Below are 21,784 nucleotides of genomic sequence, written 5' to 3'. Positions count from 1 at the left end.
TTGTTAAATATTCCTCTTGTGGGGGGAACTTTGAGGTGTTCTAAATTTAGATTCCTTTTGATTGGAGCTGCTGTGAATACTTTTGTGCTGGTATTTGGATTTTTTTTTTTAATAGTTACTTAGGAATGAAGTTGATTTTTCAGAAGTGATCCTGTAGTCATGTAACCATTGTAGCAAGCATTGTAGAAGACTGAGATTTCTCATTTCATTCTTTGTTCCAGGTACTGTTATTGTCTTTTCTTTCCCATTTTAGGTGTACTTATTATACATATTCAGTAGGTATATAGGTAATTTATCATTGTGGTTGTAGTTTCCCTGAAAATTATGTAAAAAACTCTGTGTGCTCTTTGACCATACTTGTATTTCTGATTTTATGACATGACTACTGTAGTCCGAATATCTGGAATCTGAAATGCTCTAAAAACCGTAACACTTTCTGAGCACAACACAGCATACCTCCACAAGTAGAAAATGCCACACTGCCTCACTGTGAAAAAGCACAGTAAAACCACAAGTGTACTGAAAGCATTGTGTATATATATATATATATATATATATATATATATATATATATATATATATTTTTTTTTTTTTTTGGTTCTATTTTTCGGAGCTGGGGACCGAACCCAGGGCCTTGCGCTTCCTAGGCAAGTGCTCTACCACCGAGCTAAATCCCCAACCCCAGCATTGTATATTTTATTTTATATATTTAATTGTATTTTTTCTTTTCTACATTGGGGTACCTGTGTGTGTGTTCATGTTTATACATGTATGGACACACACACAGGTCACAGTGCACCTGTGGAGGTCAAAGGAGAATCTAATGAGAGTCAGTTCTCTCCTACTGTGTAGGTTCTGAGGATCTAACTCAGGTCTTCAGACAACCTGACGAGCAACCAGTTGAGCCATGTTGATGACTGGTTTTGAGACAAGGCCTTTCTATACCAATATGTAGCCAAGAGCGACCTCGAGCTTCTACCTCCCAAATGTTTCCACGACAGATGTGTGTCACCGTGTCTTCATCTTGTGCTAGGGATTGAACATAGGACTGTTTGCATGTTTGGCAAATACTCTATTGACTGAGCTTTATTTCCATCTTCAGAAGCTTTAAAATATGATATAGTCTACACACAATTTTTATTTTTATTATATATGTATATATATTTTTTCATTTTTATTCATTGTTACACAGAACATTTTCATATGATTGTTGCATATTGAACACATTCTTCTTATACTCTGATCAGTCACATGTTGCAAGCTTTATTGATCGGCTTCTACTTTCTTTCTTATGACCAGTTACAGGCCGGTTTCTGTGTACACAGTGGTGTAAAAATCAGCATCCACTTCTAGTAGCATGGTTTTCACAATTTTCTTTCCCTTGATTGCTCTGGCTGTCTTTTGTTTAAGAGCATTTGACTATGTTTGGATCTGCACCCAGAGTCCTTCCAATGGATCTGTTTGTCTGTTTGTCTTGTTATTGTAGTCTTGATTATTGCCACATTTTAGCTTGTTTCTTGAAAACATTTAGTATATATCCCGTAGTATTTTTATTTTTCTGATTATTCTATATCCCTATCATATTCTTTTTATTTATATATATAATTATATTATATTATATTATATTATATTATATTATACTCTGTTAAAGCCAGAGTTACATTAAACCGACAGATCAGTTTCAGATAGGAATAGATTTTAACAATCTTGAATCGTCTTTACTTTTTCTTTTTATCTGCCTTTCTCTCTCTCTGTGTCTGTCTCTTCCTTTATTTTTCTGGAGCAGGGTTTCTTCATGTAGCCTGGGTTATCCTAGATCTTGCTTTGTAGACCATGCTGACCTTGAACTCTCAGAGATTTGCCAGTCTCTGTATTTGCCTCATGAGTGTATGCTACTACTTCTCTGCAACATCTTGAGTCTTTTATAAATATACACATCTTTTCATTTTTCTAGGTCATCATTGCTCATTCCTATTTAAAGAGTTTTATAATTTCCACAGTAGAAGTGATGTGTATATCTGTTTATTTTGGGCTATTTCATTAATTTTAATGTATCCTGTTGTTTGTTTCCTTTTGGTTTTTATTTTGAGATGGGTCTTATTATGTATCATTAGCTGGCTTGGGAATGTAACTATTTAGACCAGGCTAGCCTTGAACTCACAGTGATCTGCCTGCCTCTGCCTTCCAAATTCTGGGATTAAAGTCCTGCACCAAGATGCTTGGCAATTTTAATGTATTCGTTGTTTCTACAGGTTCTGGGCTAGTACAGGCATGAGTGCAAACATCATTAGCTTGATCCAGATCATCAATGAAAACAAATATCTCAGTGAACAATGTCATAAGAAGCTTTTTGGTTTCCTAGTATATATAAAAATTGATGTTTATACCATGCTGTAGTCTGTTTAGTATGCAGCAGAATTATATCTAAAAGAATATATGTACCTTAAGTCAAAAGTAATTTAGAACCGGACATAGTTGTACATCCATTTAACCCCCATCATGCTAGAGGCTGGGGCAATAGGATCACATGTTTGAGGCCATCTTGTTGTTCATAGGAAGACTACATTTAAAGAAATCAAAAGAAAACAGATACTTTGTATAAAAAAAAAGTTAACTGTCTACAGTGTTGCTGTAATGGTTCTGAGCTACTCACATATCTCTCTATAAACCGCCAGTTACTAAAAACAGATCAGTGTCAGGGAAGCACAGAGAATGAATGAATGAGTCACAGTGTAGTGCTTGTACATAGACATAGTATCGTCTTGATGGTCCTGTGGCCTCCCATAGTACTTCTAGTAAGGATTTGGGGATTTTCTTTTTTGTTCTTTTTTCTTTTGTAGATTGGGTTTCATTATATTTAGCTGAGGCAAGCCTGGAACTCCATGGTCTAAGCTGGTCTCGAATCTTGCTTTAGCCTCCCAAGTGTTGGGTTGCAGCTAACCATACCTGACTGGTAGTTACAGCTGTCAATTCCTGCATCTCTATTGTGTTCTTCTCAATGCTTTTATTCTCTGTTATATTTTGTGTTTTGTTAGACATTGTTCTTGTACTTCCCTTTAATTCTCCATCTAAGAAGTTACTGCTTTATTTCATATGTGTGGGTCAGTTTTTTGATCTGTCTTGTAACTTTTGTCAGATACACATTTAATTTTTATTGCATTTATTGACTTCTCCTGTGGAGATCAGAGAACAATGCATGGGATAGACTGTCTCCTGTTACTGTGCAGGCCTTAGGGGTCACACTCAGGCTTCCAGTTTGTCGGCAAGCATCCTTCATTCACTGAGACATGTATCTCGTCAGCCAGCACAACTGCATATTTTGTGTTACATGGTGTGGCAACTCTGGAAATCATACAATTATCTCCCAGTACTATTGTAGCTTTTATTTCCTCTCCTATTTTTTTTTAACTTTCTTAGTAGCTTTTGAGAACTGATTTGTAGTCTGTGCTATTTATGTGTGGCTGCTAAAGTCTCTGCTTAATAAACCAATGACTAAACAGATTTCCTTAAATGATTTGGAACTAGTAGTCTTTCCGAGTCTTTGCTGTTGACAGGTCTGCTTCATTTTTTTATTGTCTCCTTTGCAGGGTCTTAGGTTGGCCAGAGGTGAGAGCTCCTTAGGACTCTTTTAGGGCATGCATACTATTGTACACACACATGACTTTCTGGGTTCCAGTGGATGAGTTGCAATTTTTCAAATATCTTCTGAACTCTTTCCATTTTCATTGATGTTCTTTTTGCATTTTTAAGAGATATAAAATATTGTTGACAATAGCTTACCTTTTGAGGACATTGTGGCAAATGCTTCATGTAATTTAATAAATGTCAAGGAAGTTTGAGAACAAACTGCTTGAAGTCAAATCATGGGTCCAAGCTGGTGTCTTATGTTCTGCTTGAGACAGCTCTCTGGTCTGCTTTCTCTGGAGATCTCCAGACCTCCCCCAACACCCTCTTCTCTCTCTTTCTGTTCTGCTCGTGGCATTCCTCTTTTACTATTCTAAAACCTTCTCCGGATAGCTCTTCTCTTGTAGATCACAAACCCATTCTCTCACTTTACACGTGAATCCAGTCATGTACTCCAAGCTTCCTTTTGACTTTCTTGTTAATCTGCATCTCGGGCAGCCCTTAATTCTTAGAAGACTGTAAGCACACCTTTTCTTTTAACATTGCAAAAGAATTCAGAATCTGCTTGCCTCTATTAAGCATAGACAATAAACTAGCTGGGTGGGACCCCATCCTGAAATTACATTTCTACCACTAACCTTGCTCTGTCTGATCTGTCTGATATGAGGCCCAACCTGAATTCTTGAATCTGTCTGCCTTTGTAAGCATAAATTTTTTTTTTTTTAAAAGCTGGGTGGGATCTCCTGCAATCACCACTCCCTCAATCTCTTCTCTCTCTCCTTAGTAACTTTCTGACAAGCTTGCTCACAGCACAGCGGTTTCCTTTCTTTAGATTTGTGAGGCCCTCATATAAGTAATATAATAATAATAATATTGCATCCTCATTTGTTGAGAAGTTACATATTTCTGAACACATTTTTAGAGTTCTTTTCTATAATCTTAAGGGTCGTCCTGAAGGTCCCAGCATTTACCATCTTGCTGAGACATTAGCCACATCTTCATCTCCCGTACTCCTCGCTGTCTCTGATTAACACGGAGTCATTAACATTAACAGGGAGGATATTTCTTGAAGGAGAAATGTAAAATATACGTACTATTATACAAACAAGCCTTACACCACAGCAGCCATCACCACCTCTCTTGGAGGCCCATACCTCCTGGCCCTGTCCCAAGTGCAGGAACCATGTCATTCTGACCCTAACAAGGCCATGCCAGACTTGGCTAATAAATATCTATATGTAATATATGATATTGTTAGAATGCATATCTAATTCCTTTAGTTTTTCTAACTTAATAATCTATGCTGAAATTTTCCTTTTTGTTCAATTACTTTTTAAAATTTGAGTAACAAAGCTACCAATTTTTATAGATAGAAATCTAAAGACTGACTTTATTTCGTCTTTAGGGAACTCCTGGCACTTACTTGACTTCTCATAGTCAGGCTTATACTCCGGAAGCAGCTAAGCCCTCAGTGGGGTCTATCTCTCTTGGATTGCCACGGCAGCAGGAATCTACCAAGTCAGGTCAGTGAGCCACAGTTCTATCACATCTATTTGTAGCATCATGGTCAGCCTTCAGTGGTTAGTCTTTTCACATTTGTCGTTCTTTTGTCCATAGCTCCTTTGACCTACATCAAGCAGGAAGAATTTTCTCCACGAAGCCAAAACTCACAGCCTGAGGGTTTATTGGTGAGAGCGCAGCATGAAGGTGTGGTCAGAGGTAAAACTTTTGCCCATAGTAAACTTACTAAAGTAACTCATTAAAGTTTTGTTGTGGGTACATCCTAAGTTGTGGCAACATTGATAATTTTACTGGCCTTGGATATACTGTGTAGCCAAGTTTGGACTTGGATTCTCAGTCCCCCTACTTTAGCCTCCTAAGTGGATTATATGTATACATGACTATAAACAGCGCAGTCATTGATTATATATATATATATTTTTTTTGGTTCTTTTTTTTTTTTTTTGGTTCTTTTTTTCGGAGCTGGGGACCGAACCCAGGGCCTTGCGCTTCCTAGGTAAGCGCTCTACCACTGAGCTAAATCCCCAGCCCCATTGATATATTTTAATGATTAATTTCTTCAAGTTACTGATTTTTAAGTTTTTGCTTCCATGTAAAAGTAACTTTAAACTTTAAATTTGATGGGCATATAGTACCACCAAAACAAAAACCAAAAAACCCCAACAAACTCTGAAGTTATGTATGTCAGCAGTCTTTTTAATAATATATTTATTCTATTATTTCATATATTTGTATGGTGTATTTTGATAATTTCCCCAACACCAGCTCTTCCCTCCTCAACATGCTCCCTCCCAATCTCATGTTCTCGGCTACTATTCTTTTTTTTTTTTTTTTAAAACATAGCCTACAGTACAATTATTGTTGCCTATATATGCATGTGTGTGGTGCCATCCACCGGATCATAGGCAGCCTTCACATAGTTCTACTCCCCTAACGAAAAATTGCTATCTTTTCCTAATCAACTATAAGCTACCAATAGTTCCTCTGCTAGGGGTAGGTGGTCCTTGTGAGCATCATCCATGTTAGAATTTTGACTGGCTTGACCTTTCTCAGGTCTTATGCAGGTAACCATAGTTGTTAAGAGTTCATACATGCAGAAGCATTTCACAAAACTCCTCCCTGTACTCTGCCTTTTACGTTCATTCTGCTCTGCCGTCCGAATGTACTTTGAACCTTTGGGAGGGTAGGATGATACAGGTGTGCCGTTTAGGGCTTCACACTCACAGTTATCCTTAGTAATTTGGACAGTGTCTCTTATTCACTTCTGCCCATCGCACAAAGAAGCTTTTCTGACTAGGATTGTGAGCAGCACACATCTATGGATGTAATCCTTCATTAATCAGTTTGAACAATCCTTTTTAAAAATCATTCTATTATTTGAGACATACATTTTATTCTAATAAAATTATTCTAATAATTTTTGTTGTCCCTGCCCCCATTCTGCTCTGTGAGAACTGGTATTGTGGAGTGGTGACTGTCAGGAAAAGGCAAAGATTTAGCGATGTTTTTGTTTTTTATTCAGGCACTGCAGGGGCTGTCCAAGAAGGAAGTATAACTCGGGGAACTCCAGCCAGCAAGATCTCAGTGGAGAGCATTTCATCCTTGCGGGGCTCTATTACCCAGGTCAGTGCATTGACCATGGTCTCCACATGCCGAAGGGTATCTAGGAAAAGGCTAGACTTCTCGGGCGTAAGTCGGTAGAGCAGTGCTGCTCCTCAGTCTGTTGTTCCCTGTTCTGTTATGGACCCAGCTCTCCATCATAATAAACCTCAGATCTGCAGACTATTTCCTTTCCTGCTGCATTTCAACTCCAAGCCATGTTATCTCTACTGTAGTTTTTCACGGTGTCACTACTCACCTGAAAATTGGCAAAAGAAACCTTGAGGTCTTCCTGGAAAAGCTTTTATCATGTCTTTAGATGAATTAGAAAGGGAGAAGAAAACCATGAACTGCTTGTTATCGCTCCTTGTGAAAAGGTATATTTGTGATCTCAGTGTGTAAGCTGCTGTGTTCAAACTCAGTGAGTACACCAGAGATCAAATGTATCTGAAGCTAAATAGAATCCTAGGGTTGATTAATGGAAAATACTTCTTTTTCTAGCTAGATATTAATTTTAACTTGAAATGTAAAACAGCTTTTTAAAAATTTTACATAAATAAAAAGAGTGATAAAGTCCATATATTCTGCCTTTTATAAACACTGATAAAAACTTTTGTATATTGTTACTAGCTTGCTGTTCTCTCCTATCCTTGTAACCTAAGGTATCAGCACTAGTGGTGTGGGCCTCAAGACCAATAGCATCAGTGCCACTTGAGAAGTTCCTAACCATAAATGCTTAAGCCTTGTGCTAGATTTACTGCATTCAAATTCTCCAAGACGAATTCCAGCAGCCTGTGTTTTCCTGAGCCTTTGGTTGATTCTGCTCAGGAATCCCCTGCTATGACAACCCTGAGTTATGTAGCTGCAATGGATTATGTTCATTTAGAGCAAACATTGCAGAGGAACGCCATGTCTCTCCTTGGATAGTTGGTAAAAGTATGCTATTTCAAACTAAGTTAAGACTTAAATGCATACAGAAAAAGTAAGTGGGCTGATATGGTCTTTTTTTCTTCACATCTTTCTTACTGCTCCAGCATCCAATGTTTTGTTAGGAAAATGGTTTTGTTTTTTTTTTTTTTTTTTCGGAGCTGGGGACCGAACCCAGGGCCTTGCGCTTGCTAGGCAAGCGCTCTACCACTGAGCTAAATCCCCAACCCACAGGAAAATGGTTTTAACTGGGTCAAATGGTGCTCAGTTGTATCTATTTTAAAATTTGCTCATTTGGCAAAGGGTACATGCTGAGGATTTCCTCATGTTTCCTACTGACCTCTCATAATGACTGGGTGTGCCAGACACATTGTTCCTGTCACTCATCCCCTTTAAACGTCTGCTTCTGAGCGTTGCCTCAAGTTCTGGGGGTTCCTTAGAGTAGGAGAGACCCTTCTCAGGGGACTGAGTTAGGTCTGGCTTTCATTTCCTTCACAGCCGAATCTACCCACGTGTACAGCATTCTATGTAAGCATAAACTGTTTCCCTAAGAAGGAGGGCATAAAGACCCACTGTGAGTCTAGTGGAGGACTAATGACGGTGAGATTTCAGATGATGTGTCCTGACGAATATCCTAAATAAGGCATCTGAGCTTTTCCTCTCTCTTCATTGATGATCAAAGCCTGCGCACCAACCATGCAGACAGCTTGATAATCAACATCTGTTTTACTCTCATTGCAATGTGAAAGTTACAGTACATCACAGTTAAAGCTTAATCTAGTATTACTTTTATTATATGTTATAAAAATTATTACATTTTCATGTAGACTTAAAACATATTTCTTTTCTGAAAACTAAACTCTTCAATGGGGGTTTGCTAAGGGATGGGGGTCAAAGCTATTTTACATTTTATGCTATAATCATCTTAAGTTCTCTGGGATGGTAGAGTTGAAGGATCAAGGTATGGGATTTCTTTGTTTATAGAAGTAAAATATCTTGTTTCCTCTTGTGTACTTTGCTTTATTTGAAGACCTGACTCTCAGGTTCTCTTTTCTACATGTCCGTGTGACTTGTGACCCTTGGGTGCTTGTGTTTGTTTTGATGACAGGGGACCCCAGCTCTGCCCCAGGCTGGCATACCAACAGAGGCTTTGGTGAAGGGACCTGTTTCCAGGATGCCAATTGAGGAAAGCAGTCCTGAGAAGGTCAGAGAGGAAGCTGCATCCAAAGGCCATGTCATCTATGAAGGCAAAAGTGGACATATCTTATCATATGACAGTAAGTATTGTTTATTCACTGCCGCCATCTCAGGATGTGGACGGAAAATATAGGCTCTGAGTGTCTTACTTCCTTACTATAGGTAAGTCAGCTTATTTTTGTAGACCTGTTTTCTCCTTATGAAAGGAGATATGTTGTGAAAAATCAATTAAGACAGTCAGTTAAGAGCTGTAAGTGTGCAGAGCACAGGGAAGGGTACTGTAATTAACAGCAGACATTGTCAGTGACCAGTCACTGCGTTTAACTTAAATGGAATAGCTTTTATTTTAATAGGAATCATTATTTTTAAGGTTAAGAACTAATGAACAGATAATTGGATAACTTAGTTGTTGGACTAAACTCTCCTTAATAAAAATATATCTGTGTTTGTTCTTCCATCTATCAAATCTAGCCATCTGTCTTTTCCTTTTTGAGTATGTTTTCTAAGAATAGCTACTGTCTGCTGTAGTCATCAGGCACAGGACTGAGTTTGAGGTTTTTTGACTACAACCTTGAAATAGTCATTAGCAATATTTTATCTTTGTCTTCTAGTACAAAGAGATGAACATGGCACCTGATGTGTATAATCTACAATGTCTTGTTTCTTATTTTACCACGCCTAACACTGGGAAGAGGGAAAGAAGCTAGAAATCTGGATATCTTTCTTTTCCCCTTTTTTCCATATCCAACATATTACAAAATCATTTAGATTGTTCCTAAAGTCTTTGCGATCAATCCCTTATTCTGCCTCCAGGCATTACTTTTTGTCTGGAGGACTTTGGGTATGCTAACTCACCTGGAGTAACTATCATGCTTCCTGCTTCACTTTCTGTGGCCTTAAAGGATAACTACAGGACTGCCTCATGGCATCAGCTCACCCCACAATCTCCTTTTGCTTACCCTACAGGTTTTCCTCTTAGCCCTAAACTTTTCTGCCAAACTCCATTCTTCACATTGGCTTTGTACTGAGCTGATGGATGTTCCTTTAAGGTAGCATGCTCTGTCATTCTTGAGATATCTGAGCCTATTCTTTCTGCCTGTGCCATTATTTCCTGCTTTTGTATTGGACACAAGCATCTCTTACTCATCCTTCCGTTCTCAGCTTGCCTTTGCTAGATGTCCCTGGGTAGGTCAAGTTTTGGTCTCATCATTCTTGCAGCATACTATAAATTTCCTCTCATATATATATGCCCATACATGCACGTGCCATGTGCTTTTGCATAATTCATGTGGGTTCATGCGGAAGCCAGAAAAGGCCACCACGTTCTTTGGAGCTGGAGTAGTTGTGAGCCACATGTTGCAGATGCTGGGAACTAAAGTCAGATCCTGTAGAAGAACACTGCGTACTCTTTATTGTTATCCCATATTTACAGCCTGAGCATATTGTACCCACCACTGTTGAGTAAGTTTCATGAGAAGGGACTTAATTTGTTAACCTTATCTGGAAGCCTAGCCTTTGCCTAGCATATAGGAGCCATTCAGTTAATACTGCAGTAAACAAAAGTTTTTTCATGGATGTTGTCTACACAAATATATGTTAGAACAAGTTTTTGTTTTGTTTCGTTTGGGACACAGTCGTACTATACAGCCCTATCTGATCTGGAAGTTACTATGTAGACCAGGCTAGCTTCAAACTCATAATGATCCATTTGTCTCTGCCTCCTGAGTGCTGGGATCAAGTTGTTTTTATAAGACTAATACTAAGGTGACTTAGTTTACTGCACATTATAAATAGGCCTTGGGCTCTGAATAATTCTTGTTTCTATATTCTACAGATATTAAGAATGCCCGAGAAGGGACTCGGAGTCCAAGAACAGCTCATGAAATGAGTTTAAAAAGAAGCTATGAGTCAGTGGAAGGAAATGTAAAGCAAGGCATGTCGATGAGGGAGTCTCCTGTGTCAGCAGCACCTTTAGAGGGTAAAATTAACACCTCCAGTGTTACGCAGATGCATTTAACTATGTGTAATAGTTTTGTTATATTGGGGTTAATCACTAGCCTTTCTACCTGAAATTTATCAATATAATTTCAATTTACATCAAATCACTGTATGAGTTATGTGGCACTTCAGAGTAGAAAGAAGTGAAAGCCGTATGTAATGGTTGCAGCAGAGTGACAGTGTAGGTGCCTCAGCCATTGTAGAGTTGCCTCCTGAGTCAGCGAATCTAGGAATTTAAACCCTGTGGGGGATACAACTCATTTCAGAATTTCTTTTCAATACATGAGGTAAAAATGGTGTATGACAAATAGAGCAGGAACATACATTTTCCCCCCTCAGGTGAACCTTCCCTAGCGTATTTCTCTGTGCTTGTCCCTTCACCTGGAGGTTGAGGCTGACGTTCATCAGTGTAAGGAGGTTACAGGTCATGTTGGACTTGATGCTGATTATGTTGTGAATTCATGGGTCACTGTGGTTTGGTTTACTTTTAAGTGTAGCCTGCCTTTGATAATTTAATCTAGTTAAAATATTTAAGACTAAGTAAGGCCTGTGTGATTTTCCTCAGAGTTATATTTTCTCTATTCCAAAAACAAAACAGGGCATAATCTGGGGAGGTGGCTCATTGGTTAAGAGTACTGGCTGCTCTGCTGCAGACCCAGCTTTGATTCCCAGCACCCACACAGGACTGCAGTGGACTGTAACTCCAGTTCTAGAGATCTGAGACTTTTCCTGGCTTCCATAGGGACTTCTTCACATGTGGTGCAGATACATAAATGCAGGCAAAAGACTCACGTACACATAAAGTAAAAATTAAACATCCTTTAAAAATCCCCTGTACTTTCTTTAGGCTAAATGTATGCAATTACTGCTAAGCTTTAATTAGTATTTATTGTTAATGTGAAATGTGTGTTTGTTCCTTTGTCCATATTTTTACCAAAACCACAGGTCATTATGGTTTGCTTTTCACTGTCACCCAGTGAGAAAGTTAGGCCCTTGGGCCAGGCTGGCTAGCCTTGGAGTCCCCCAGCATTGGGTTCACAGATGCAGTCCATGCACATGCTGGGGCTGTCATGATTCTGCAGCAGGCACTGTGCTCCCGGCTACTCTTTAAGATACTATTTTAAAACTCCTTACTTAGGTATTATATTCATTTTTTTCTCTTTACTATGTCCATATTTTTTTCCTTTTCCCCAGGTATATTTCATATTTGAGCAGTGATTTATTAACTAAGATACATTCAGAGTTTAGATTCCCAGGAGTCATGAATGTTTCATCTATTTCTTTTTTTTTTTTTCCCCCGGAGCCTTGCGCTTCCTAGGTAAGCGCTCTACCACTGAGCTAAATCCCCAGCCCCGTTTTATCTATTTCTGACTGAGAAACTTTTAATAGTGGTTGCTGTCTACACTAGTTCATAGCCCTACCATCAATGACTAAGGGGTCTTTTTCATACATTTTTCCCAGCATTTCTTTCCAGAATTTATTGGAAATTCACTCTGGCAGGGATGACACAGAGCGTCAAAATGGCTTTAGTTTGCGTTTCCTTGGCAGCTGTGTGTTGTATACTCAAAATACTTATTGTCTGTTCATATTTCCTCTCTGTAAGCTCTCAGCCTATTTTTTGACTGAGTAGTTTAGAGTTTTTAGTTCTTTGTAGTCTACGTGAGAATCTTGAATTTATACTCAGCAAAGGTTTTCTCCCATTCTGGCCAACTGTTTCACTTGTAATGGTCAGCAGTGTCTTTTGTGGTTTAGATTTTCTGAGAGCCTATTTGTCAGTTCTGACTTTCTTTCTTTTGTAACCCAAGTCTTATTCAGAAAGTCCTTACCTGTGCCTGCATCTTGAAATATTTTCTCTCCTTTTCCCTCTAGCATTTTCAGAGGTTCAGGTCTTTGATCCATTTGGAGTGTTGATGTTTGTGCCAGGTTAGAGGTTTGTTCATATGCCTCTCCAGCTTTCGTTACCATTTAAGAGGCTGTCCTTCTCCAGTGACTATTTTTGTCACCTTTGTCAGAAATCAGGTGACTAGAGCTGTACTGAGTTATGTCTTGGTCTTACATTCTGTTTCATCAATCTGTATGTCTGTTTTTGAGCCAGTGCCCCTCCTGTTAGGGCATTCACCCAAAGGGACTATTTCAGAGATATTTCCTCACCCGTGTCTATTGCTGCTCTCTTCCCACAATAAATAGGAAAGAAATGGAATCAGCCTAGATGTCTATCAGTAGATGAATGTGGTCCATATCACAGTGGAATTTTATTTGGCCATAAGGAAAATTGAAATTAGGCAATTTTTAGGAAGATGTATGGAACTTCAAAATATTAAACGAAGTAACCAGGGCTCAAAAAAAGTACATGTTTTCTATCACTTGAACCTTCCAATTTTTTATGTATATTTATTGATGTAGGAGTGAAGGAAATAGATTCTAGCACACAGAGGACCTTACGGGGAAAATTATTCTATAATTAAATCTTAATAATTGTTATTTATGCTGTATTTAAAACCTAAAATGTAATGATAAGTTGAATTAACAATGATACAAGATTTATTTTAAAGTTTTGTTTATACTGTTCAAATCCACATCTAGTTATGATTTTTCCTCTGATTTGCAAGGCTTCTCTATGTCTATACGTTGTTCTGGTTTACTGTTAATTACTTTAAGGGGTAGAGGTAGGTGCTTGGTAGGGCTTCACTTTCTAAATTGGTAAAGGGAAAGAAAGGCGGTAGGATAAAAGAAAAAAAAAAATAGAGGGTCTCACTCTCTGGTCCTGGTAGGTCTTGAACTCCATGTGAGACCCACACTGGCCTTACGCTCAGACATTAGCCAGCCCACCTTTGCCCACCAAGGTTTGTTTTTATCTTGATGACTTAACTTTTATTAGTTCTCACTATGTAAATTTAAATGTTCTCCTATTGTTGTTGAGGCAGGATCTCTCTCTGTAATCCCAGCTGTCTTGAAACTAGATATCTAGATTAAGCTTGTCTCAAACTCACAGAGATTCTCTTGTGTCTGTTTCCCCAGTGATGAGATTAAAGGTGTGTGCCACCAAGCTCAGCCTAAATATTCTAATTTTTTTAAGAGAGATATATATTTTATATTTTGGGGCATAGGTATAATGTGGTCTGGCCTTTGCTAACTTCAGACTTCTTGAATTCTGGTCTTTTTTTTTTTTTAAAGATTTATTTATTATGTAAGTACACTGTAGCTGTCTTCATGCACACTAGAAGAGGGCATCAGATCTCATTACAGATGGTTGTAAGCCATTGTGTGTTTGCTGGGATTTGAACTCAGGACCTCTGGAAGAGTAGCCAGTGCTCTGAGCCGTCTCTCCAGCTGACTCTTATTCCCAAGAATGTATTAACAAGTCCAGCTAAAATTTCTTTGTGTTTTAAAATAAAATTTTATACTTTTTCTGGTTATTTTATATTTGGGAAAATGTTCTGAGAAGTAGTTAAAGGACACGAGAATGGCTCAGCAGCTGAGAACACTGGCTGCTCTTGTAGAGAAACCGGGCTCAGTTCCCAGCATACACATACAGGCTCACCATCTTCTTCTGTAACTCCAGTATGCACATGGGGCACAGATACATAAAAACCCTTACAGGTAAATAAACCTTTAAAATATTTTAAAGTATAGCTGTATATTAGGTATCTCTAATTCCTTTTTTTTTAAACGTTTATTCAGCGAGAGAGAGAGAGGGAGAGAGAGAGAGAGAATATGAATATGAGTTAGTGTATATGTGCGTGTACGTGCTGTGCAAATGTTGAGGTGAGAAGCTAACTTGCAGGAATTAGCTTTCTCCTTCCACCATACAGGGCCTGGGGATTGAGCCCAGGTTATCTGAATTGGCAGCAAGTACCCTTATACATCAAGCCATCTCACCAGTCCTTTGGATTGTGTCTGAATCGTGTGCAATTTCAAAATTACACCCCTTCCTTCATAGTGCTTTTTATCAAAATCTTTTCTCTGTAGACAACATTCAGTATTTAAATTAACAATTGTTAATTTAATTACATTGTTTAATAACTGGATTTCTTACTGTTTTGAAAGGTCTGATATGCCGAGCATTACCCAGGGGGAGTCCTCATTCTGACCTCAAAGAAAGGACTGTGCTGTCTGGTTCCATAATGCAGGGTACATTGTGTTTTGTCTTTTTGTTATAAATTGATTCACTGGTAAGGTAGTTTAATATTAATTTTATGGAATATTAAACCTACTTTTTAAGGTATTTTACCCTTCGAAGTATTAAATCTTAAGCCTTAACTTTTCTCTTAGCTACATCATCTATTTGAAGGTTTTACTTGCTTAATCTTTCAACATCAAGCTATCTTTACAAAAGCCATTCTGAAACTATGAATTCTGAGTAACCCCATGCCATGGCGACTCACGAATGCCTATCTGAGGATCTGCTGTAGAAATTCAGTGGCAGGGCTTGCAACCATTAGCATCATTTTAACAGTTGTCTTTCCTGATGTCTTCCTGAAGGCACACCTAGAGCAACAGCCGAAAGCTTTGAAGATGGCCTTAAATACCCCAAACAGATAAAAAGGGAAAGCCCTCCTAGTCGAGCATTTGAAGGTGCCATTACCAAAGGAAAACCATACGATGGCATCACCACCATCAAAGAAATGGGGCGTTCCATTCATGAAATTCCAAGACAAGATATTCTAACTCAGGAAAGCCGGAAAACTCCAGAAGTGGTCCAGAGCACGAGGCCAATAATTGAGGGTTCCATTTCCCAGGTAAACAGATCATGACTCTCTTTCTGTCAGCAATTCCACTTCAGAATGACATTTATGAAACCGTTTTAAAAATATGACTTAGTAGTTCTGGGTAATTCAGACTTCTTGGTAGAAAATTTTTTACATACACATCAGTTTTTCTTGTTGTATACACTGTTTGAAGTGAATAATTTGGGAATGTGTGTATTTCAGGGTTCATGGGCTCAGATTGATGTCAGCATAGCAAGTGTAATTGCCATGAGGCAGACATACATCTTAGAAGGAACAGTATCTAGATAACTTTGCTACCTGTAATGTTTGTTTCATTCCCCTTAGGGCACACCAATAAAATTTGACAACAACTCAGGTCAATCAGCTATCAAACACAATGTGAAGTCCTTAATCACAGGGCCTAGCAAACTACCCCGAGGAATGCTGGAAATTGTACCAGAAAACATAAAAGTAGTAGAACGGGGAAAATATGAGGACGTGAAAGCAGGCGAACCAGTGCGACCCCGGCACACGTCAGTGGTGAGCTCTGGCCCCTCCGTTCTCAGGTCTACACTTCATGAAGCTCCCAAAGCACAGTTGAGCCCGGGAATCTATGATGACAGCAGTGCTCGCAGGACTCCTGTGAGTTACCAGAACACCATATCCAGAGGCTCCCCCATGATGAACAGAACTTCTGATGGTATGACTTTTGTTACCTGTTCTGACTACTTTTGCAAAATATTTTTTACCTCCAACAAATACACAACACCAAATCATTAGCTCTAGATCATCTCAAGACGCACAGGCTGTAGGGTTAGGGAAGCAACCCAGTCAGTGAAGTTCAGTCAGTCTCCAGAACCCACATGTCTTAGTTGGTGGGGGCTGAGCATGATGATGTCTGCTTATAATACCAACACTGGGGAGGTAGAAGTGGGGCTGGGTGTGTATATTTTGAGATCTTACCAGTTAGACGAGCGTTTTCAACTATGGGCCTTGACTCCACTGTGGAATGCAAATCAGCTACCCTGAATATCAGATGTTTACATTATAATTCATAACGGTAGCAAAATTATAGCTATGAAGTAACAATAAAAATGATTTAATGATTGGGAGTCACCACAACATGGAGAACTGTATTAAAGGGTCACAGCATTAGGAAGGTTGAGAACCACTATGTTAGCCTTAGGCTATATGGTGAAGAGTTGAAGAATGTTCTAGGAGTGGCATAGCAAGCAGAGGAAGGGAGAGCCTACTAGAGTTGCCCACAGAAGGAAAAGGACTTGGCAGCAGGCAGGATAGACCAGTAATACTTTCTTTTGATGTAGAAATATTTGTTTATGGCCATGTTTGTAGCAGGAGAATTCAGTTAATAGCTTTATGGTCGTTGGGAGTGGTAGTCTACACCTGTAATTCCCATACTTGGGAGGCAGGGCAGATGCAGAATCAAGTTTTAGGGCTACCAATTTAGAGACTGGGTAAACAAAACAGAAGCATTTAATGATACTTTTATACCACGTATATATTTAGTATCAGTGAATTATTCCCTTCAAAATGTGTAAGGTACATGGAGTTTAATAACCAGCCATACAGGAAACCAAAAGTAAAGAAATTAAGTAGGGCCGAAGAGATGGTTCTGCAGTTAAGAACACTGGCAAGGGCTGGAGAGGTGGCTCAGTGGTTAAGAGCACTGACTGCTCTTCCAGAGGTCCTGAGTTCACTTTCCAGCAACCACATAGTGGCTCACAACCATCTGTAATACCCTCCTCTGGTGCGTCTGAAGACAGCTACAGCGTACTCATACATAAATAAAATAAATAAATCTAAAAAAATTAAAAAAACAAAAGAACACTGGCAAGTTCCAGAGGACCTCGCTTTAGTACCTAGCATCCACATGATAGCTAACAGCCACCTCAACTCCAGTCCTGGGGATCTGACACTCTTCTGATTTCTGAGGGCACTGCACACATGTAGCACACAGACATACTACAGGGCAAATGGCCACACACATAATTTTTTTTAAAGCAAATAATTTTTTTAAGAGAAATTAAGTAACATGGCTAATGCTATATATAGACATAGAAATTTCTACAAGGAGGTTGTTGCAAAGTGTGTGGTTGTAATAGGTAATACAAGAGCCAGTCGGATCACCGAAAATGAGTAGGGGCAAGTGGATGCTTATGAGGTAAAGAATCACTGAAGGGCAGACTGAAGGGCAAAAATTAGGGCAAGTTATGGTTGACAGGTAGCAAAGAGTTTAGAGAACACAGGGAGAGAAGAAAAGTTTGAGATTTACTATAGGTGGGGCCAAAACAGATGTTCTTTTGTTTTGGGATTTTGGTGTTAGTACCAGGTAGGAAGCATGGTCACTTGCAGTGAGATTTAGAGATTAGTGAACTGTATGACCTTTCATGATTTTATTTTTATTTTGGATTTCTGTGTAGCTCTGGCTGTCCTGGACCAGATGGCCCTCAGACTCACAGAGATCTCTGCCCCCTCCTGAGCACTGAGATTAGTCATATGCTACCACTCCCAGCTCACTTTTCACGATCTTACCATGATGTGGTTAGGATGGCTGCTATGCTACAAAACCTCACAGTGGCCTCCATGTTTCAAGGCTCCTACTTGTTCTCACCCTCAGATATATTACAACATTGGATTTAAATGCTGGGGTTGGGAGTTGCACATGCTGACGTTTCCTCAAGGGTTTGTGTGGCATTGGTGCTTTGTTATTGCTGTTCCAGGTTCTTCCAGCAAGACTACCAGCCACGAGAGGAAGTCAGCTCTGACCCCAACCCAAAGAGAAAGTGTCCCAGCCAAGTCTCCAGTGCCTGCCGTGGACTCCGTCGTGAGTCACAGTCCATTTGACCCCCATCATAGGAGTACCACTGCAGGAGAGGTTTATCGGAGCCATCTTCCCACGCACTTGGATCCAGCCATGCCCTTTCACAGGGCTTTGGATCCTGGTAAGTGCAGTGTTTATTGACAATTGATAGCCAAGAAATACTTTATGACTGTTGAGGCTATTATAGTTCAGTGAACTGTATAAGTCAGTGCAGTCTTTCGAATAGAACACCCCATGTTACCAGCACTCCAAAGTAGTAAAATATTAACAAAGCTTAAAGAATTAAAATTAATAAGGGCCTGAAATGCTTTGTTCTTTATTGCAATTGGTAAGTCTAATTGAAAAGGTAGGTTAATATGATGAATTAAGTATGCCAATTACAATATAGTGTTCTGATTGAAGGTCAGTACCTTTTTGTAAACCATTGATTAAATCTAACCATTATCTCTATTATAAATAAAGAAATTCCCCATGATCATTAGCTTTTTTGTTTGTTTGTTTGTTTGTTTTTAATGAAGGTATGGTTTAAAAATAATTAAGTGGCAAAACCCATCTAGAAAGATGGGATCGTGGTACACACACGTCCCTTAAGACATCATTGCATCCTGAGTTATGCTTTTTCAGGGGCTAATAAAACAATAACTATTTGATGAAAATCCTCTTCCTGTAGACAACTTTTTTAAGAACATGACTCATAGGCATTTATTTGTTTAGGCCACAGCTTCTTCTCAGTATAACAGAATTGAGAAGCTGTGAGAAATAGTATATAGCTCTTGAAACCTCAAGTAATTGCATCTAGCCCTTTATAGACAAGGTTTCCCCCATCCTTCTTTCAAACTCACACATTACTGAATGGTTGTATCCAATCATTTTTACCTCCAGAGAAATAACATTTCTATGTTAGAAATTGTTTCCACATGAATTCCCCCTGCTGTGAAAAAGGATTTTAGTTTTCAATCACAACTTTCATATAGGTCAGGTGAAAACATAATAAAGTTTCATGGTAATTACTGAAACAAAATTACTTTAGAAATGTTCAATGTCCTTACCTTTCCATTACACCTCTGGCATTAAAATGTGTAGGATTTACAGGATATGTCAGTGCATGCCTTTAATCCAAGCACATGGGAGAAGAGGCAGGCAGAGGCAGGCGGAACTCTGCAGAGGGAGTTCCAGGACAGAGAACTGTTGCTCAGAGAAACTATGTCTTGGGGAAGAAGGAGTTAGACTTATGTGTTAAGGTTTCAAACGAATCCCTGTACTCCTTGGAGTTCGGCGAAAGTGGCTTGTGTTCAACTCTGTCCAAGGATAACGTTTAGCAAATTAATCTCACACACTCAGTGCAATTTTTTTTTTCTTTCTTTCACTCAGCAGCTGCTGCTTACCTGTTTCAGAGACAGCTTTCACCAACCCCAGGATACCCAAGTCAGTACCAGCTTTATGCAATGGAGAATACAAGACAGACAATCCTAAATGATTACATTACCTCACAGCAGATGCAAGTGAATTTGCGCCCTGATGTTGCCAGGGGACTGTCCCCACGAGAGCAGCCACTGGGTCTCCCTTATCCAGCTACAAGAGGTGTGTAAAACTTTTCACATTTGTTAAATGAATGGGGGAAAGACATACAAGAAGTTTATACTTGCCTGTGTAGACTTTTACCCTTGAAAGCAAATAAAATAACGATTGAGATGATATCTTCTAGTGAACATCAAAAGAAGCCATATAATCGTGGAAGTGCTTGAAGGCCATGACTTCTTTAAGATGCCCATACCTGAGGCTACTTCTGTAGAGCACAGTGTTTTCATATCTTGTTTAGGTTTAGAAAGGGTCTTAAGAAACAATGATAATGTTTAAAACCTTTTTCTTTATACTGAATGCAAATTATCAGTGTGTCATAAAGAGACAAAAGGGAAACCCATGTATACTTCTGGAATTAGGTGTCAGTTTATAGTAATGCCTAACATAAATAAACTGTATTTGTCTTTGGATAGGAATCATTGACCTGACCAATATGCCTCCAACAATCTTAGTGCCTCATGCAGGGGGGACAAGCACCCCTCCCATGGACAGAATCACTTATATCCCTGGTACACAGATTACTTTCCCTCCGAGGCCATACAATGCTGCTTCTTTGTCTCCAGGTAAGATGCTCCATGATAACATATCTGGCTTGTTCTAGAAGAAAAGGGAAGTAATGTTCCAGAAAAGAAGTCAATGATTTTTCTAGGGAGAGCATATCCACATAAGATAACGCTGTCTGTTTCTCAGACAAAACTGATGTAATCTGCAGAAGAATTCTGGATATCTTTCTCCCATTCTGCTTTTCATTTAACATATTCCTATAACTAGATTCTCCACAAGTGCCCCATTTGCTATCCAGAGTTTGTTAAATAAATTTCATATGTCCATATTTGGAGGTTTTGTTTTTTTGTTTTTTTTTTTTTTGTTTGTTTTTTTTGGAACTTTCATTTACACATGTAACATGTTAGACTGGCGGTTTTATCTTAAGTTGCAGACTCGTGTTTTACAGGACACCCGACACACCTTGCAGCAGCTGCAAGTGCTGAGAGAGAACGAGAGCGGGAAAGGGAGAAGGAGCGAGAGAGAGAGCGTGAGCGCGAGCGCGAACGTGAACGCGAACGCGAACGTGAACGCGAACGCGAGCGTGAGCGTGAAAGGATCACTGCTGCTCCCACTGACCTCTACCTACGACCAGGTCAGTAGAGGCTTTGACCCTTAGGGAACAGGTCTTGCTAATTTCCTGTGGGTTAGGATGCTTAATTACTCTATGTAGGCAAATAAGAATTCTAAGATAAAGACAATATATGTAATACAATCAAAAGTGCTGTAGAAGTTGGAAGGAACTTTCCATGACTTAAGAATCATTCTGATTGGGCCTGAGCAACATGGGTCTTCAGTTGCTTCTGAAAATACTGGGTAGGAGACTCTTAAAGCTAAAAGGACAGTCCCAATGATTAGTGAATGATTAGAAGAATATGGTTAGAAAAATATGGTTAGGAGACATGGCATCTTGAAGTGAAGCACTTTCATTCTATTTAGGAGGTCAGTCATGTGACCAGAAGGGCATGTCTGAAAGAGTGGAGTGGTGTGGGATGTGTAGAACACTGGCCTTGTGTATGGGTTGTTTCCTGAGACTGTGCAAATAGTAGGGTGATTGAGGTGCAGAGAAGGGCCAGAAAGAAATGGCTGAGAACACAGAAGCAGAAGCAAAGGATGGTGACATTAACCCAGTAGGTTAAAACGTATGAAGAAGCTGCAGACTAAGCTGAGCCAGACCTGAGGGCACATGCCTATAACCCAGTGTCTTAGGAGGGCCTTATTGTAATGAGACGCTGTGACCACG

At 39.2% G+C, this 21,784-nt stretch overlaps 1 protein-coding gene across 50 annotated transcripts in view; it reads left to right on the top strand.

Annotated features, from left to right (window-relative positions):
* Ncor1 (nuclear receptor co-repressor 1) overlaps positions 1-21,784 on the top strand; it is a 142,761-nt gene that overhangs the window by 101,119 nt on the left and 19,858 nt on the right. For 33 of the 50 annotated variants that reach the window (XM_063269692.1, XM_063269690.1, XM_039086676.1 and 30 more), the window contains 12 exons: positions 5,030-5,147; positions 5,242-5,343; positions 6,668-6,768; positions 8,780-8,948; positions 10,703-10,846; positions 14,914-14,997; positions 15,349-15,605; positions 15,921-16,275; positions 18,317-18,538; positions 19,789-19,998; positions 20,412-20,561; positions 20,936-21,136. In XM_063269692.1, coding sequence (XP_063125762.1) covers positions 5,030-5,147; positions 5,242-5,343; positions 6,668-6,768; positions 8,780-8,948; positions 10,703-10,846; positions 14,914-14,997; positions 15,349-15,605; positions 15,921-16,275; positions 18,317-18,538; positions 19,789-19,998; positions 20,412-20,561; positions 20,936-21,136 — 2,113 coding nt within the window. The remainder of the gene's footprint in view (positions 1-5,029; positions 5,148-5,241; positions 5,344-6,667; positions 6,769-8,779; positions 8,949-10,702; positions 10,847-14,913; positions 14,998-15,348; positions 15,606-15,920; positions 16,276-18,316; positions 18,539-19,788; positions 19,999-20,411; positions 20,562-20,935; positions 21,137-21,784) is intronic. The other 17 variants (XM_039086704.2, XM_039086706.2, XM_039086705.2 and 14 more) reach the window with 6 other exon arrangements.

Source organism: Rattus norvegicus, chromosome 10, assembly GCF_036323735.1.
Source record: "Rattus norvegicus strain BN/NHsdMcwi chromosome 10, GRCr8, whole genome shotgun sequence".
Lineage (NCBI taxonomy): Eukaryota > Metazoa > Chordata > Mammalia > Rodentia > Muridae > Rattus > Rattus norvegicus.
The sequence above is the reverse complement of the archived record's forward strand: the minus strand, read 5'-3'. Positions and strand labels throughout refer to the sequence as shown.